The 18,218-nt window shown below is 33.9% G+C and overlaps 1 protein-coding gene across 1 annotated transcript; it reads right to left on the bottom strand.

Moving 5' to 3' along the window:
• Nucleotides 1-1,757: 1,757 nt before the first annotated feature.
• LOC114267997 (nuclear transcription factor Y subunit A-1) lies at nucleotides 1,758-15,703 on the bottom strand. Its single transcript, XM_028209099.2, has 6 exons — nucleotides 15,492-15,703; nucleotides 12,332-12,613; nucleotides 11,398-11,501; nucleotides 11,123-11,194; nucleotides 5,677-5,841; nucleotides 1,758-2,690 (listed from the first exon to the last, which is right to left on the bottom strand). The coding sequence occupies exons 2-6, from the start codon at nucleotides 12,600-12,602 to the stop codon at nucleotides 2,241-2,243; spliced, it is 1,062 nt and encodes a 353-aa protein (XP_028064900.1). The 5' UTR covers nucleotides 12,603-12,613; nucleotides 15,492-15,703; the 3' UTR covers nucleotides 1,758-2,240.
• Between the last annotated feature and the right edge of the window lie 2,515 nt (nucleotides 15,704-18,218).

Here is an 18,218-nt window from a genome sequence, read left to right on the forward strand (position 1 = left end):
TTTTGCCCTTGAAATTAAACAATGATATCTTCAATTGTCCTTATTTGGAACAAGATTCAAAATTCAGGGTCAAATGTGTCACAATTGAAAAGTTAAGGACCAAAGTGACACCAGTCCCAAACTATAAGGACTGTTAGTGTAATTTGCCCTAGTTAATTTTAAATAATATTTAATTAATTAAATACCATATAAAAATATTTTTAAATAAAATTATTATCTTTATAAAGTTATTATTTTAAAAGTAATGGAGAGAGAGAGAGAGAGAGTCATTATATTTAAATAAAATTAGTGAAGAACGAGAGAGGGAGAGAGAAAGAGAGAGAGAAGAGGAGATTGAGACACGAGAGATAGAGAGATCGAGAGAGAGAAGAACAAGAGATCAACAGGAATACAGGTAAGGAAGACGAGATCGCACTTCAACTTCGATTTCGACGTCGAAGGAGAAGTCGAAGCCAGAGACAAAAGATCGAAGGGGCCACGCTTGTTGAAGTCGTCGAATAGAGGATCGAAGCCAGTAACAAGTTCTCTCCTTGCTCTCTTTTGTTTCTTTTGCATTTAGGGCAAACTAGAGCCGTGTCCATTTATAAAGAGTCATATCCTGGCCGCATCCCGCACCAGTACCCATGTCATGTCATGTCATGTCAACATGCGTACCTCAAAATTTCAAAGACCATGTAACATAGGCAATCCCTATGTTTTTTGATTTCTCCATTTTAGTTCACTCTTTTAATATCTGTAGAATCTCGCTAGCTAGTAACCAGTTGATCTCACAAGCTCTCCATTTGGCCAGTTTTGTTGCTTTTTCAAGAATTCATGCGGAAATCAATACTTCTTTCCCTTTTGACTGAATGAAAAGGCATTTAGCTATGGAAGCTTAGCGATTATATTCATCTTTTGTTTGTATTACTGCATATATAATTTTCTATTGGGTGTTTGGTTTTGAATGAAGGGAAATTCTACTATCCACATCCTTTGAAAGGATGTACCATATACATTCCTAATTATGTCATTTTCTTTTTTAATTATAATCAATTTTCTTCTTTAGTTATATCAAGTTATGACTCATACGATTTTTAGTTATCCTTCATGTGGTATTTGGTTATGACATTTTTTTTTTTAAATTATGACTTAGAAAGTATAAAATTATGACATTTTCTTTTTTAATTATATGATGCATAAGGTATATGCCCTAATCTTTCCCTTGTATGAATGCTTAAACTCTTGTTGTCTTTATTTCTATCAATGAATTTCCCTTTTTGCCAAAAATAAATAGATCAATTAGACCCCACTTTCATCACTATTTGTCCTATAACAATCTAAAGCACAATTGGAGATGAACAAAAAAGCTGACCACCCAATGTATACATTATTATTGCTCCAGTTAGAATTCCATAAAAACCACTCGAAATATTCTCATGTGAGCCTTGCTCCCATCATGCAACTTTTACATAACAAGCTCACCAGTAAGCATCACTTGAGATAGATCTCCTCTATTCAACTCAGATCAGACCCATTGTAAAGGTGTAATTTCAAGATTGATCATTTAACCTGGAGGATTTGGGGTAGCATCAAGGACCAAGACAACAGCTGTACTTTAGGTAATTAAACAACTAGAAAAGATTAATGTCCTAAAAAAACATGGAAAAAAAAAATAGAAAGACTGATGAAGTGCACTAGTGTTAAGACCCCCAAAAATGACAATCAAAAGTCAAATATTCTATCAAGAACAAACATTATTTTCACATACCTGGACAATATTAGATGTCAAGATCTCCAAAACTCATTGCAAGTGTTTGAGAAGGAACGGAAAGATTAATGTACATGTCTTCTATAGTCATCATCACTTTACATATTGCCTACTCACCCTGTATATGGAAAAGGTTTAAGAGTCAAAGGCACAACGAAAATGCCAAAGGGGTCCCCAATTCACCTCCTCACCTCCCATATAAAAACTGAACCAACATAACAGCCAAGAATGAATTGCCAACACACCACAGCAACAGGTTGGAACAGTACCTCCAGCTTCACCCAACCTGTGGCCTGGAGCAGTACTAACAAGAAGACCTAGCTTCGGAATATACACAAAACATGACCTAATTTGACACTTGAAAGTTTCAGAAACAGGCTATAGTTTCAGAATAATCCACCTGCATAACCTCAAGGTCACATGAATGCTAGAACCATTCATAAACTATTAAAGCAAATGACCGAAAGATGGTTCACCCTTCTGCACAGATAATTCATTTGATGGTTACGTCCCGGTGTGGGGTCTGGCTCCCAACAATCCTAGCATACTGGTGCTGCTGCCCAGAGCAGTCTTCTCCATCAATCCTTTCATGTTGAAACGAGTAAAATGCTGACATTTGGAAGCCCTGCTGATATGGATAGCAACTGTTGACATTCGTGTTGCAATTGGAGAATGTCTGTGCACTATTCATGTCCTGCACTGAGGATTCCTTCACTTCTTTGTGACTAGTGGAGGAACCATCATTTCCAGAAGGATTAGAGGGTGTTGATTTAGAACCCAATGAACTGCTGCACTTTGCAGAGGTAACTGAGCCAGAATCAGTGCCCTTGTCAGAAGTGACATTAAGAGAAGCGCTATCGAGCTTCTTCGTGTTGAGAAAACGGCCACCAGAACCTCTAGGCCGTCTCATGGCATGCATATGACGTGATTCGTGAAGATAAGGCTGTTAAACATGCAGTAGTAACCAAACATTATCTTTAAAACACTATCTTGGAAAAACACTCAAATATACTTTATTAGTTTTATAAATAAAAAAAGTGCCAATGGCATTCAAGATTACCCTATGTGTTCGCCTATGAAGCAAGGGTACTTCGAAAAACATATTGTACCCGTACCGGGTACTTATCGACGTATGGTACTTCTGCATACGAACCGGATATATAAAACACGTATCCAAATTTTTTCTTCTTAATTTTTGGCGTACCCAGACGTACCTAGTACATATCCAAACTGCACCGTACCTAAGTTGAAACAATATTTTCTTCTACCACAGCGATAAAAATTCTTTTCACTAGACTTCTTTTTTATTTTTAGTTTTATGCTTAGCATGATTTTAAAATTAAGCTATAATTTGTAAGTTATTTAATATATGGACATTTAATTTTGATTTATACCTTTAATTTTGGCATTTAATATTAAGGGTATGTTTGATTGGGGGACAAGGGGGGGACTATTTACTGTGCAGATTGTAATCCGGGGGAAGCATCCAATCCACCGTTTTTTTTTTTTTTAGTCCGCCGGACATGGAGTTCGGCCGGACTCCTTATCCCCCATATGGGGGACTATTGTATCCTAGGGGGGTGTGGGACAATTTTTGGAGGACTATCCACTGTTGGGATTAGGTGGTAAAATGACCATTTTGACTCTCTACTATTTAATTATGTATTATATTCAATGAAATTCAATAAAATTTAAATGTCTCAATTTAAAAATAAAATAATTTTATTTAACCTTTTATTGATGTTTTATTTATTTAATTTTTTAAAAATAATTTTTTATAGATATTTTATTGATATTTTATTTTAAAATTTTGTTTATATTTTATTTAACTTCATTATTTAAATTTAATAGATGTTTTATTTTAATTTCATTGTTTAATTATTATTATTTTTAAAAACAAATTTATTTAAAATTTTAATTAAAAAAAAACCTAAGAAGCACAGACACCTCTCCAAGGGCTCCATACCAGTGTCGGACACATGTCGGACACGGACACGTGTCGCACGCGGTGGACACGTGTCCGATATGTAGCTAAGAGTGTCCCAAATTTTTTTAATTTTTTTTGCAGCCGGACACGTTCCAGACATGTTTGGACACCTTCGGGGACACGTTCAGGGTCAATTTCACAGTTTATGGAACTTCTGTGGGTCAATTTGTAAAAAAATAGAAACAAAACAATATGTGCCCTAAATGGAGGTAGAACAGAGCAAAAAGAGAGAGAAGAGAACAGAAGAACAGAAGAGAGAGATAGCAGACCTGATCGTTCGTCGTCATTGCTCGTCGGCTATTAGCTGAGGTACACATTCGCTTCTTCTTCTTCGTTCTTCTTCTTCTTCTTCGTTCTTCGATCTTCTTCTTCTTTGATGTTGTCTCTCTCTCTCTCTCTCTCTCATTGTCTCTGATCTTCTTCTTTTTTTTCTTTTTCTTTTTCTTTTTCTTTCATATGGTCAGTGAGTGGGAGTCTCTCTCTCTTCTATTTTTTTTTTTTCTAATTTCATTTTATATTTTCTTCTCTCTATGTGCCTCTGTTATAATTTTTTTTTGTGATAAGTAAAAAAAAAATGCCTCTGTTATAATTTTAATAGTATTATTTTGTATTTTTTATTATCTTTGAATAATTTTTTTATAATTTTATGTCATATAATAAATAAAATTAATTATATATATTAAACGTGTCCCCAGCGTGTTGTGTCCCTTATTTTTTGAAAATTTGCGTGTCCGCGTGTCTGTGTCGTATCGCTTGTCCGTGTCCGTGCTTCATAGAAAATAACATTTTTATTGATATTTTATTTATTTTATTTTTAAAAAATAAATTTATTGTGTAAAAAATAAAATGAAATAAATTTTTATTTAATCTAGCTAAAAATAATTAAAATATCAAAGATATGTGTAATATTACTATTACTTAGTAAACAATTGAAAAAAGGTAAAATAATCTTTTGTTTATTTATCCTATCCAGTCCGTCCAACCAACATTGAATTCACTAAAAATAGTCCTTTCTAGACATCTAATCCCATGAAAAAAACAAACACAGGATACATATCCAATCCAACCAAATAGTTCGAGGGATTCACAGTCCCAGATTCAAATCCGATAGATTCTAATCCCCGCTTATCCAATCCGTCCAATCAAACACACCCTAATTGTAGGTTGGATCTTAACAAATTAAACCATTTAATCACTTTTTGCATTACTCTAAATTAAAAATAAATATTTTTTTACAAACATACCAAGCCGTATCCGTACCTCACTTTTTTTGGATTTTACCGTATTGATGTACCCCGTATTGTACCAGTAACTAAATTAAAACATTACAAGCATATTTACATGTTCCTCAAGTAGTAATTTCAGGTCCTAAAAAAAGGTCATTTTTTCCCAATAGAACACCACATTTCTTTTCTCCTTAATATTCAATTAATCATGCAACTATCGATTCATTTCTACAAGCATTATTCACACAATGTGGGTGGCTAAAATTTTGATCTATTCAAGTCAAAAACACTCACAGAAACAGTTACTGCAAATTCTGTCAAGCCCCTTAACAACCATTCTTATCCTCCAGAGACTAGGTTCATTAAAGCACTAACAAAAAGATCGACTCATTATGGCCAAGCACAAAAACAGGCGCAAACATTCAAACGGACACATTCTAAAATATTTTAATAGCCAACTTTCTAACATATGCAAATCAATTATTTCTGTTTTTAAGGGAGAAAATGAGTTATACCAACCATTTTAAGCAGCAATCTAGTGTTCTCATGCTTGCCACAAAACCCAAAAAAATGCAACAAGTACTTAGGAACCACAAAACCAAACATAATGAAATGATAAAGCATGTGCATGAGATTCAAGCAAATGAGCAAATACTGACAAGCATAGTGCACAAACATGTTCATTGTGCAAGCACCTGTGCATACATACAACTCACCTTTCTAGATTTTATTCGTTTCTTTTCCAACTCAGCCTTTGCACGCGATTGTCTTCGCCTCAGAATTCCATTGTACTGTTTAGCATTCACATACACAGGTTCCTCTGTCACTTCAAGGGGCAAAGCCATTCTAGCATGATGCACTCCAAGTGCATTAGAATGTACCTAAAACAATTTCCAATAGTGTTAAACAGCACATATTGTTCCAAAGTACATTCTAATATGAAATATAGCTATTATAGACTGAAAGATTGAATGATGCATGAAATATATTTAAAGCCACTGCAAAGGCATCTCGATAGTTTACGGTCATACAGGGAACAGTTCACTTTACACAATTCCAGAACAAAAATATTTACCTTTTTTCTAAAAAAAATATAGAAATTACATATCCAGTGATTGATAAAACAACCCAAATAAAACACAACAAAATCAAATAGTCTTATTAGTGTGTGTAATATTTTACACTACTTCAATAAAATATTTTGCAGCCCAGTTTAACCCAATTTATCAGTTTCTCCCTTATCTTTTACTGAGGTGTTTTTAAGCTTAACCAATTCATGTCTTTTGTTTGCTAATTTAAACTTTATCACTCAACTACATGAATTTTCATAGCCATTGAAGGCAGGATCTTCAAAACGACAACAACAAATAACCTTCCCAACTCCCTTGTAGCCATCTTGGGGAAAACAGGAATATAGAATATGATGGTGCTGAACATACTCATTTACTTCAACACAAGTTGACTTGTGTAGTTGTCTATCTTTTTCAATCTCTTCCACTTAGGAAGCCTCAAAATCATGAATACATTTTCAAAAAGCTACCAAGCTAGGAAGCCACCTTTGAAGGACCTTTTTCCTAATATTTTTAACAAGAAACAAAATTGTTTGACAAGTGTGAAATCAACGAGCAGCCATAATGAATAATATGCAAAATAAACAAAATGAAAAATTGAAGTACGCGAAAACTTTTTCCAGATCTTTGTGTTCTGCTCTTGAGGTATCATCATTAGGTATTACTGACCAAGGGGCTGCCTTTGGAACTCCGTGGGCCATTGTGAATGAGTGCCATTGTGTCTGAGTCCTTACAAGCTAATATTTCTCAAAATCAGGTGAATGACAATCAGGATGGGGTCTCGGATAATCATATTGACAAGAGGGGACATGTTTTTGGTGTAAGGGAGGAGGAAACGGGAAGATGGTTGAAGGAGTTCAGCAAGTATGAGACTTGCCCAATTGAGAAGAAGGAGGTGCCTCATTTTATGCAGCTTCTTCAGGATATGTGGTTGTCACTAGTGAGAATTAAGGGGATTTTTGGGTCATTTAGTAGGAATAATAAGACCACGACGGGTAAAGCTGTTGGAAAGGAAAGAGAAAGCAGTAAGAAGGGGGCTAGGGAGATAAGGAACTTAACATGTTTGGTTAATTATAAAAGAAGAAGAGAGGAGGTTAGGGGTGAGAATGATTTCCAATGAAGATCATTGGTTGGAATGTGAGGGGGTTGGGTTCTCAGAAAAAGAGGGGTGTTATCAAGGATTTTCTAAGATGTCATCATCCGGACATTGTGGTTTTTCAAGAAACTAAAGTAGAAGTGTGAGATAGGTGGTTCACGAAAAGTATTTGGGGGGTTAGACATAGGGGTTGGGCTTGCATGCCTTTAGTTGGTAGATCAAGAGGCGTTTTGCTTATGTAGGATGAGAGGGTTGTCTCTGAGTGTGAAACTATAGTGGGAGAATTTTCACTTTCTATTAGGTGTAGGAATCTCGACAATTCGGAGTGGTGGTTGACTGGGGTTAATAGACCTAATAGGCCTTCTAGGATAAAGGAATTTTGGGAGGAGTTATACGAGTTATTTGGGTTGTGTTCCCTAATGTGGTGTTTAGGGGGAGACTTTTATGTGGTCAAGAAAATCTCAAAGAAGCTCAATGGGAATAGAATTAACAGGAGTATGAGGGATTTTGATATGTTAATAAGAGAATGTGAGTTAGTGGATCCTCCTTTGTGTAATGCGAGATTTACATGGTCTAATCTTCAAGAGAATTTGGTGTGTAGTAGACTGGATAGATTTTTATATTCCTTGGGGTGGGAAGGGGTTCTTCCCAATTTAAGATAGAAGTCGCTACCTAGATTAATTTCAGATCATTGTCCCATAGTGATTGAGGGTTGCCCATTAAAATGGAGACCAATGCCATTTAGATTCGAGAACATATGGCTAGAGCATCCATCTGTTAAACAAAATTTTGAGGAATTGTGGGCCAATGCTAGTTGTCATGTATGGAAAAGTATTAAATTTATGAGAAAATTGAAGATGGTTACAGAGAATGTGAAGTGCAAGAATAGAGAGGTTTTCAAGAATCTAGAGATTTTAAAGGAGGTGATGCGTAGAATCAAAGAAATAGATGCCTTAGAGTCGTAGGGGAGTTTAGATGAAGCATTAAGAAGAGAAAGACCAGAATTGAGGTTGAAATTGGAAGATCTGGTTTTAAATGAGCAAATTTCTTGCGCTCAAAAGGCAAAGGTCAATTGGTTGAAGGAAGGGGATGTCAACTTAAAAAATTTTCACAGGGTTGCAGACGAGAAAAGAAAAAAGAAGTTTATCAAAAGATTAGAAGTGAGCCCAAGGGTAGTTGAGGAGAGGGAGGATCAGATTATCAATGGAATTTATTATTTTTATTCTAAGCTTTATTCGAGGAGGAGATGAATAGACCAGGGTTTGTAGGACTCGAGTGGGAAACCATTGATTAGGCAATTGCAATGTGGCTTGAAAGGCCATTTGATGAGATGGAAATTAGGAAGGCAGTCTTTGATTGTGAAAGAGACAAAACTCCAGTCCCAGATGGCTTTTCCATGGCTTTTTTTTAAGATTGCTGAGAAGTGGTGAAAGGGGATTTAGGGAGAGTTTTTTCGGAATTTCATGAGTTGGGAGTTGTTAACTTGGGCACAAAAGCCACATTTATTTCTTTAATCCCTAAGAAAGTGAGTGCCGTCAAAATTGGAGATTTTAGGCCTATAAGTTTGGTCACATCACTTTACAAGATTTTAGGGAAGGTTTTATCAAAGCGACTAAGGAGTTCTGACTGTGTCTAAGGTGCAAGGGGCTTCTGTAAAAGGTAAACAAATCTTAGATGTAGCCTTAGTGGCAAATAAAGTAGTATAGAAGTATAGGAATCTAGGGAAGGAGGGACTTATTTTTAAGGTAGATTTCGAAAAAGCATTTGACCGTGTGGATTGGCAATTTTTGGATTTTGTAATGGATAAAAAGGGTTATGGTGAGCGGTGGAGATCTTGGATAAGGGGATGTTTGCTGACTTGCAACATGTCAGTGTTAGTTAGTGGTAAATAGGGGAATGCTTCAGGGCTTTGCAGGCGTTACGGCAGGGGAATTCGTGATCCCCTTTGCTTTTTATTTTGGTGGCCGACATTTTGGGAAGGACAGTTTATAGAGCTAGGGATCTAGGTCTTTATACAGGGCTGGACGTGGGAAGGGATAGAGTTAGTCCGACACACTTACAATATGCGGATGATACCATATTTTTCGCTTCAGGGGATGAGGGTCAAGTAGTTAATCTGTACGCGATTTTGAGACTTTTGGAAGGAATCTCAGGGCTTACGATTAATTTGGAGAAATGTAGCATGGTGAGCATTAATATGTAGCACGACCAGCTTCAGAGCAGGGCAACACTTTTTGTGGAATCAAGTCACTTCCGTCCAAGTATTTGGGGCTTCCATTAGGGGTAATCCTAGACGTGAAACTTTTCGGAATCCAGTTATCAAAATGATAGGTAAGAGATTGGAAGGGTGAAGTAAGACTTTATTGTCATGGGCGAGTAGATACACTTTGGTTTGATTGTTTTGAGTGGTATTCCCATTTATTTCTTATCTTTGTTCAAGATTCCGATTAAGGTGGCAAGGTTAATAAAAAAAGTTGATGAGGGATTTTCTTTTGGAAGGGTAAGGATGAGGGGAGAAGGATCACTTAGTGAAGTGGAATTTAGTCTCGTTACCTAAGGAGAAAGGGGGTTTGGCTATTGGTAATATGGTGATTAGAAACATGGCACTTCTTGGCAAATAGTTACGGAGATTTTCACTAGAGAGTGATTCACTTTGGCATGCGGTTATTAGAAGCAAAATGGGAATCAAGACAATGGTAGGGATTCACAGGTGGTTTTGAGGGGTAACAGTCGTGCTCCTTGGAAATCTATTTCTCAGTACACATGTTAGTATCGTTATCTTTTCTATGAGAGTGGGCAATAGGGAACTTGTTTGGTTCTAGGAGGATGTTTGGCTGGGTCAATCTTCTTTTGCTTTTGATTTTTCACATCTTTATAGAGTGGCTAGGTCTCATAATTCCTCGATTGCTTCCATGGCTTGTTCACTTTTGGCTCCAATTTCTTGGAATTTTGATTTTTCAAGGAACCTTAATGATAGGGAGGCTACACAGTTGACCACTTTGTTATCCAAGATTGATCATTTTTCTTTGGTTCCTCTTTTGGAGGATAAGGTGTGGGCTCTTCATTCTTCTGGGATATTTTCCTGTAAGTCTTTTTTTGATAACATCATTGATAATACTGAACTTCCTCAATTTCCTTTTTGCAAAAGAATTTGGAAGGCTTGTGCTCCACTAAAGGTGAAGGTGTTCATGTGGGCCTTGGTTCATGGAGGCATCTTGACAGATGATACATTGCAGAGATGAAGACTTAATCGTTTTCTAAATCCTCAATGGTGCATTATGTGTCGTAAAAATGGGAAAAAAGTTGATCACTTATTTCTCCATCGCCCTTTTGCTTTGAATTTATGGCACAGATTGTTCCTTATCGGAAATGTTATGTGGGTAGCACCAAAAGGGACTGTGCATATGCTCCTTGTTGATTTTCACACATTTGGAGACTCGAAGAGAGCCAAAATGTTATGGTCTTTGCAACTTTCTGAGTTCTATGGTTGGAAAGAAATACAAGGTTGTTTGAAGATAAATTCAGGAAGTGGACTGATTGCGGGATAAAGTTTGCTACTTAAATTCCTTTTAAGCTTCGTAGAGTTCGCTCTTTAAGGGGGTTCTAGTCTTTTTGTTAGCTAGAGATTGGTTGTCGGTGTGTGATTAGTAGATTTTTGCTTGTGATAATATTGTTAGGATTCTGCACTCTATATTTTCATTTTCCTTCTATATGAGGATGCCTCATGCATGCCCCCTTTTTGATTTATTAATAAAATCTTTTGTTGTTGATCAAAAAAAAAAAAAAAAGTAAGTGAGAACTTCATAAATGGGGTAGTTTACAACAAACAGGGTAGTTTCTCATCAGAAAATAAAAACAAGAACATTTGTCAATTGAAGGGCTCATCTTATTCATCAATTTTATATCCCATAAATTTCCAAACAGCGAATCACCCAAATGCAGATCAAGCCTAGCATTAAAACTCAACATCCATAGAAGGGGCTAGAGACAGCTTACCAAAGCTTGAGGGCCATAAGCAGGCATTATTCCCGCATAATATGGATCTGAACATGGATACGATGTGCATGCCTGCATAAAAAGGGGAAAAAATTAAAATAAAATTTAGACAACATTGTCCTCTGAACAGGGCTATAAAAACCGTATTTATAATCTCAAACAATAAACTAAGTTCATGAAGTTAACATGACCATATCTTTACATATACAACATTGAAACAACTGTATTCAACTGTTTTTGTGTTTATGAGAGAGAGAGAGAAAGAGAGAGAGTACAATTGAGTGGCCAACGAGTTCCAGTTGAGGTGGGGTGAGGTATTCACCCATTGTTGGAGGCTTTACAGATGTGATGTGCAGCTGTTCGTCTTTACAATTTTCAACTGACCATAAAGATAATATATCATCAGGACCATCTAATGTGACAAACATACATATATCCTCTTCTTATAAATATATTTATAACTTTGCAGGTCGAAAAGGCAATTATCATACCTTCAAAGCATGTACAATGTTTTGGCAATTTCAGATACAACATGTGTTTAATATAATACAGGGTACACAATGTGTAAATGATAAAAATAGAAAAGAAAAATTAAAATGTCCTTTGGAAGCATTACTAACGAATAACAAACAGAGATCCAGCAAGAATAACTGAGAACAGAAAGCATGATAGGTTCAAAACAAACTAAAAAAATAGATCATCAGTAGAAACAGAACCAGAAGCACACCATAGACATGTGACTAAAAAACATATAACAACAACAATATAGCTGCCTTTGTGGTTCTGCTTCCTACAATGCAATATATAGTAGAGACAGAACAGATGAGGCAGTTTTTCAACAAATACAATAAACATTGTCAATGAACCTTGCAGTGAGTTGTTTTCACCATAAATACATGGGTATAACAGTGCTCAATGTTGAGAGTTGTCAACCCAAGTAGAAACCTACTTGCACAAAATTTTTCTGAACACTAAACCAATTTACAAGAAGGTGCAAGGTAAAAATATGATTTCCATTAAAGCCCAGGGATCCATAATAATCTACCTTTCACCCTATAATTTATTTTGGACAAAAGATAAAGGCTTAAAAGCAAATGGGAAATACAAACTACAGCAGCATAGCAGACATCTTTTGTTTCTAAGTCTCATGGCACAGCCCTTACCAGGAAGCATTTCCACAGGAAAATTTTAAAAGATAATTTTATGTACCTGATTGTTGCAACATGGTAGTGTGCATTTCTTTGTTTGTGCTATCTCCTATATCATGTCCACCATTAGCTTGTGTTTCAATAGCTTTGGTCCCTAGAGAATCACTTGGCTTCTGTAGTGAAGATAAATTCAATGTACTTTCCTCTAAACTATCCTGTGAGATAGCATTGTTGCCAGTGCCAGCGCACCAGGCTTGGGAACTGATTGTATATAGTCTACTGTTTTCTGCATCGGATTTTAGTTGATTTGAGCTTTCTGATCTTTGGTGCATATTTTGTGTAGCTGTACAAAAAAAGATAATTTAAGTCAGCTTAGGTAATTAGATGGAAACCATTCATTTATACATATTTATATTAAATACAGAAATAGCAACTGCAATACAGAAGACGCTTTATTAGATAGATGTGTAGACAGGCATGCATTAGCAAGAACAAACGGAATTCATGTATATAATTCTCTAAACATCATAACGGAATTATGGAACTGTAAGGAATTTCTAAAATCATTTGTCCAGGTTTGATTTTGTGATTTAGCGAAGGAAACAAAAGGCATTCCTACTACTAAAATTATTTAAGTGAACTGGGGAAAGCTAAAAGTGAAGGCCAAAAAGACACCCCTATTCCTTGTACAGAAAGACCATTTGGATGTCCCATGAATATCAATGACCCCATCAACATTCTACATTGCATTTCAATGTATGATCTATCATCTTGAATGGAATCATTAAAAAAAAAAAAATTGACAGCCATCTCTTAAATGATGCTAAAAGAGTTCGACTTTTGTCATCTCAAGAAGATTTTAAATGATTACATGCTATGAAACATTAAGTTCCCCTTGTTGGAAGTAGGAACTATTCAAGAAAAATGCATTCATCTCACCAACTCTCATAAACAGATTTGGATTTACTCATCTAGATTCTAAAGAAGACTTTAAAACAGTTACATGACTTGAAACATGGATAGGCAATCATCTCACAACTGATGCTAATGTGCCATTTGTTAACGTTTACAATTTATTATTTTTTATTTACAAAAAACATTAAAAAAAATTATATTTATTTTTGATAAAAACAAAAAGCAAAAACAAAAAAACATATTTGATACACACATGAGTAAGAGGGGGGGTTGGCCGGAGGTGGTTGCTAGCAGGAGGTGGTGGCCAAAAGTGGTTGCCAATGAGCAGAGGTAGTGGCTGAAAGTGGTATTGGCCGGAGATGGGGAAAGAGACAAAGGAATGAAAATTTATTTGGCTTGAAGAATTTAGTGAATTTTGTAAACTATTTACAATTTTTTGAAAATAAAAATTATAATCAAACGAGTTTTTGTTCACAGGTTTTAAAATTTTGTAAACATAAACAAAAAAAATTGTATGCATAAGGTTACTAATTTTGTCATCTCTTGCAATAAGCTCTTGAATGCCTATGGCTTAGTCAAGATCAAATCCAGCAGTTATTATTTAATCGTGCTATTGCTAAGATTTGGCACAATAGACACAAAAAACACTTCAGCAATGTCATATTCGTCGTCATCGTGCCAAATTTTTAAAAAGTGTCATATCATGTATTTTTCATACATAATTTTTTTTTTAAAATTAATTCTTTTTATAAATAAAAAATTAACCGTTGTATTAAAATAATTTAACCCAAAATATAATTTGAAGACATTCCATTATAAAATACTAACCATTTAATTTTATTAAATTTATTTGACATAAGTTTGAATTAAGTTAATGAGTTGAATTTTTCATATTAAATATTGGATTACAAACATTTTTAAATAAAATTTTAATTTAAAAACATTATGAATACTTGTAATTAGGTACATTAAGAAGCACTGCATGGACACGTGACACACACAAACATGACACTAACACAATAATTTCCAAAAAATATTGGACACGACATATGGGAAACATTACATGTCATATATAGTTTTATATATTTATTAAATGTCATAAATAAATTTGCGAAAAAGAACATTTAATTCGAAGATACTAACAAAATACAATATTATATAACACTAATTTCTAAAGTTTAACAGAGTATAGTAAGTATAAATTTATATTATTTTTCTTTTATCATTAAATTTCAAGTTCTTTTATTTAAACTTGTAATGTGTTTCATGTATGTTTAAGCGACGCACATATAGAAAAGTGTGATGAGTGTCGTGTCGTTTATGTGTCCGACATGACATGACATGCCATGAAAATCCTTACAAATTAAATTTCAAGCCAATAATCAAGCAAATGTGTTGACGGTTCTTTTGCCTCAACAAAAAGGACTTCAACAATTGCCAAATGTAGAAAAAAAAATAAATAGAAAAAGAAGATAAGGAGATGGAGAAGAAGATTGAGTGAACAATCAAAGTAACCATTAAATTACCTCTATTCCTATTGCTTCGAAATGAATATGTCGTAAAGGAAATGCAAAAAATAAATCTAAGTTATATCTAATCCTATGATAGAAAAAAGATGACACGAAAGAGAAATCAATTTGTCTTTGATTTGTGTTGGTGACTTTACAATATAGCCATATGAGGCCATTTATGGGCAAAAAGTTGTAAGAAAATACAAAAACAACCCACATAGCCACCTAATAAATCTACCCACTCTTTTCATCTTCATTCTTGTCTTGTCTTGCCATGTGTTCCTCCATGTCTTCCATATGCTCCACTTTACGCTCCATGTTACTCCACACTCTCCTAGGAGAGTGCCATGTGTACTCTAAAGATAATAATGGCAACAATGATAATTTGATTTTTTGGCAAAAGTGATAAGCATGTCTCAAGAACATGCCCTGGATTACTAAGCTGCAGATCTCTTCATGCAGAATTATGTACATGTAAATGTTCAAATAGACTACATGCCCTAAACACATAATTAAGCCTCATCATCTAAAAATAACTAGATAAAAAAATTAATTAACAAAACCAACGTTTGGTTGCTAGGAAAACTATAAGGAAAGAAACGAGAATATCAAATCCTTAATAAGTACCAAACAGCGAACAACTCAAACTCAATTTGAGACTTTTTGTTTGGTGCATGGAATGGAAACAAAGTAAATCTACAAATGATTAGCATGATAGGTTTATATCTAAATCTCATTGAAAAAAACAGAGAGATCAGAAATTAAAACGAAAATTGATTGGTGAAGAGGGCTTACTTTACAGTTCAGATTCATGGGATTGAAAGAAACCCTAGAATTCTCTGCAATTCCTCTCCACTCTGAATATGAGACAGAATTTATGGGTGTGTATATCATATATGAGTAGTTAGTAGTACTAGAAGAAGACCAGAGAGAGAGAGAGAAATTTAGGAATATTCTTTTTTTTATGGGGTTCAGATAGACTGAGGAATATTCAAAGGGTAAATTACACTAACACCCGGTATTTTTGTTTAATACTTATTATTACGAAAAATTACACTTTTACTTCCTTATCAAATTAAACAACATTTTTTATTAATACATATTCTTACAAAAAAAAATTACACTTACTTCTTTATCAAATTAATATCTTTAATCTTTATACATATAAAATATTGATAATTTTTTCATATCATTTTAAAAGAAATAACAATCACCGTTTTTGGTTCAATTCATACAAAAAATCAAAAAAAAATTATTTTTATTGAATTTTTTTAATATTTTAAGTAATTTTTTTATTTTTTAGATATATTTAAGAAATATAATATTTTATATTTTTTTTAAATTCACCGAATACAAAAAAAATACAAAATTCAGTAATACTGTAATAAATGTGAATGACAGTGTTTTGTAATATTGTAATAAATGTGCATAAATAGACAAGAAAAAAAAATAATAGTGGAAATAAAAATGAAAAATTTTATTCATATATAAAAATTTATACAAAAAATATCATAAAAATATTATGATAATGATGTTGTTGTAAACATAAATCATGTTTATGAATGTTTCGTTTTAAAATGAAATGTCACCATTAAGGTATATCATTGTGTTTGAAAATTTTATATAAAATTTATGTTTGTATATCATCACTCTATAAGAATAAATTCAGGTAGAATGTAATGATGGAAAATTGTAAAATATAATCACGATGATAAAAAAAATAAATGGTAAAAAAAAGAGCAAAATGGTTATTTAAAAAAATTTAGGATATAACATCAGCAATCAATTTATAATGAAATTATAAACAAGGAAATGTAATTTTTCAAACATGAAAGAATCTATATTAAACAAAAATTTCAAAGAGTATCAATATAACTTATCCATATTCAAACATGGCCTCTCTTCGCAAAGAGGTTTAAAGTAACTTTTTAGTTTTTAATCTTTTTTAGGTCATATCGTTTCTTTACTTTTTTACATGTTTTATCAAAAAAAAATTTAAACCAAAAAAAATTAATTTTTAATATACTTCCCAAAATAACGTGGTATATATAGGTACGCGAACGTCGCTCTCTCTCCCGCTTGAAAAATGTCTTCTTTTCCACTGTAGGTAATTACATTAATGTCCCCTCATTGTTGAGGAAACTATCCTCATAATTATGTTTTTTTCATTTTTTGCACCCCTTCCAAAAAGAGCTGAGAATGAAGTACCTATTTGGTATTGTCCTCAAAACTCTCCTTTTTGTTTTTGATTTATTTTTTATATTTTGAAACAAATAAATTATTTTCAAGTTCAAACTTGTTAAAATTAAAACCTCAACTTTCAAAGTAGAGTTGGGGCATTGTGAAACTAATTTATACCAATCTTAATGGTTTGAGCCATTCATCTCATATGACAAATTAAAAATAATATATATGTACAAAATTAGATTGATCAAAGATAAATAAACATATGATCAAATCACATATATAACATATCCTTAAAAAATGTATGTTGTATAGAAACAAAAATGATTTATGATATGACAAGTAATATTTGATCAATTTAATTTGTTACATGAATAGTTTTCTATTATATGAGATGAATTATTTAAATCACTAAAGCATGTCCAAATTAATTCCATAATGAGTCAATTTTACTATAGAAAATAAATAAATAACCGTACTCTTCATTTTCATATTATTTTTATGTTTGTATGAAAACATTGCTTAGAAATTTAGAAATGATTTATAAGTATTTTCTTAAGATATGATGTTTAAGAAAACTTTTCCTTAAATAGTTTGTTTTGAAACAGTTTAACCAAAAACATATATCAATTTTTCTATTTTTATAATTAAAAAAAAGCAATATTAATTTTAGAATAAATTATATTAACATTTCTTGAGATTTGAAAAAAAAATACATTGAGCCTTACTAATTTTACCTATTTAAATTTTATTCACACAAGATTTTACTTTTACAAAACACTTAACTTAATTTTTTGCATTGATAATATACTCGAAAAATTTTACAATATGAACGATTCGGATTATCAAAAAACAAACTCAAAAAAAAAAAAACAACCTACAAGGGCACTATAGTAGTAGGGGTGTAAATCTGGCCCGGCCCGACCCGCCCAGGCTCGGTCCGGGCCGGGCCCATGTCAAGCCTTACGAGCTCCCGCCAAAATTCAGGTCGGGCCAGGCCAACCCACAGGCTAAAAAAAATTAGGGCCAAGCCCAGGCCCAAACCCAAGGGTATTCGAGCTTTGGAGCGGGCCAACGAGCCGGGCCTTGGGCCAAGCCAATGGGTTCGGGCCTAGGCTCGGGCTTGGGCCAGGCTTGGGCGGGTCTGACTATTTTTTTTTGTTTTTTTAAATTTTTTCTACCAAAATTTTATTATTTTCTATTAAAAAATACACTAGGCCTCGGGCGGGTCGGGCTTCAGGCCTGGCCCTAAGTGGCTTTTAAGCGGGCTGATGGGCCGGGCCCACAGGCCGAGCCGGGGACAGGTTTCAAAATGATGGCCCAGACCCTAGCCTAGGG

Source organism: Camellia sinensis, chromosome 12 (assembly GCF_055761805.1).
Source record: "Camellia sinensis isolate YWXY chromosome 12, ASM5576180v1, whole genome shotgun sequence".
Lineage (NCBI taxonomy): Eukaryota > Viridiplantae > Streptophyta > Magnoliopsida > Ericales > Theaceae > Camellia > Camellia sinensis.

Coding starts and splice junctions, on each gene's coding strand:
- LOC114267997 (XM_028209099.2), bottom strand. CDS start 12,602: ATGCACCAAAGATCAGAAAGCTCAAATCAACTAAAATCCGATGCAGAA. Junction 5,842..11,122: donor CTTATGGCCCTCAAGCTTTG/GTAAGCTGTCTC, acceptor AAATTGTTTTAG/GTACATTCTAATGCACTTGG. Junction 2,691..5,676: donor AACGAATAAAATCTAGAAAG/GTGAGTTGTATG, acceptor CATGTTTAACAG/CCTTATCTTCACGAATCACG.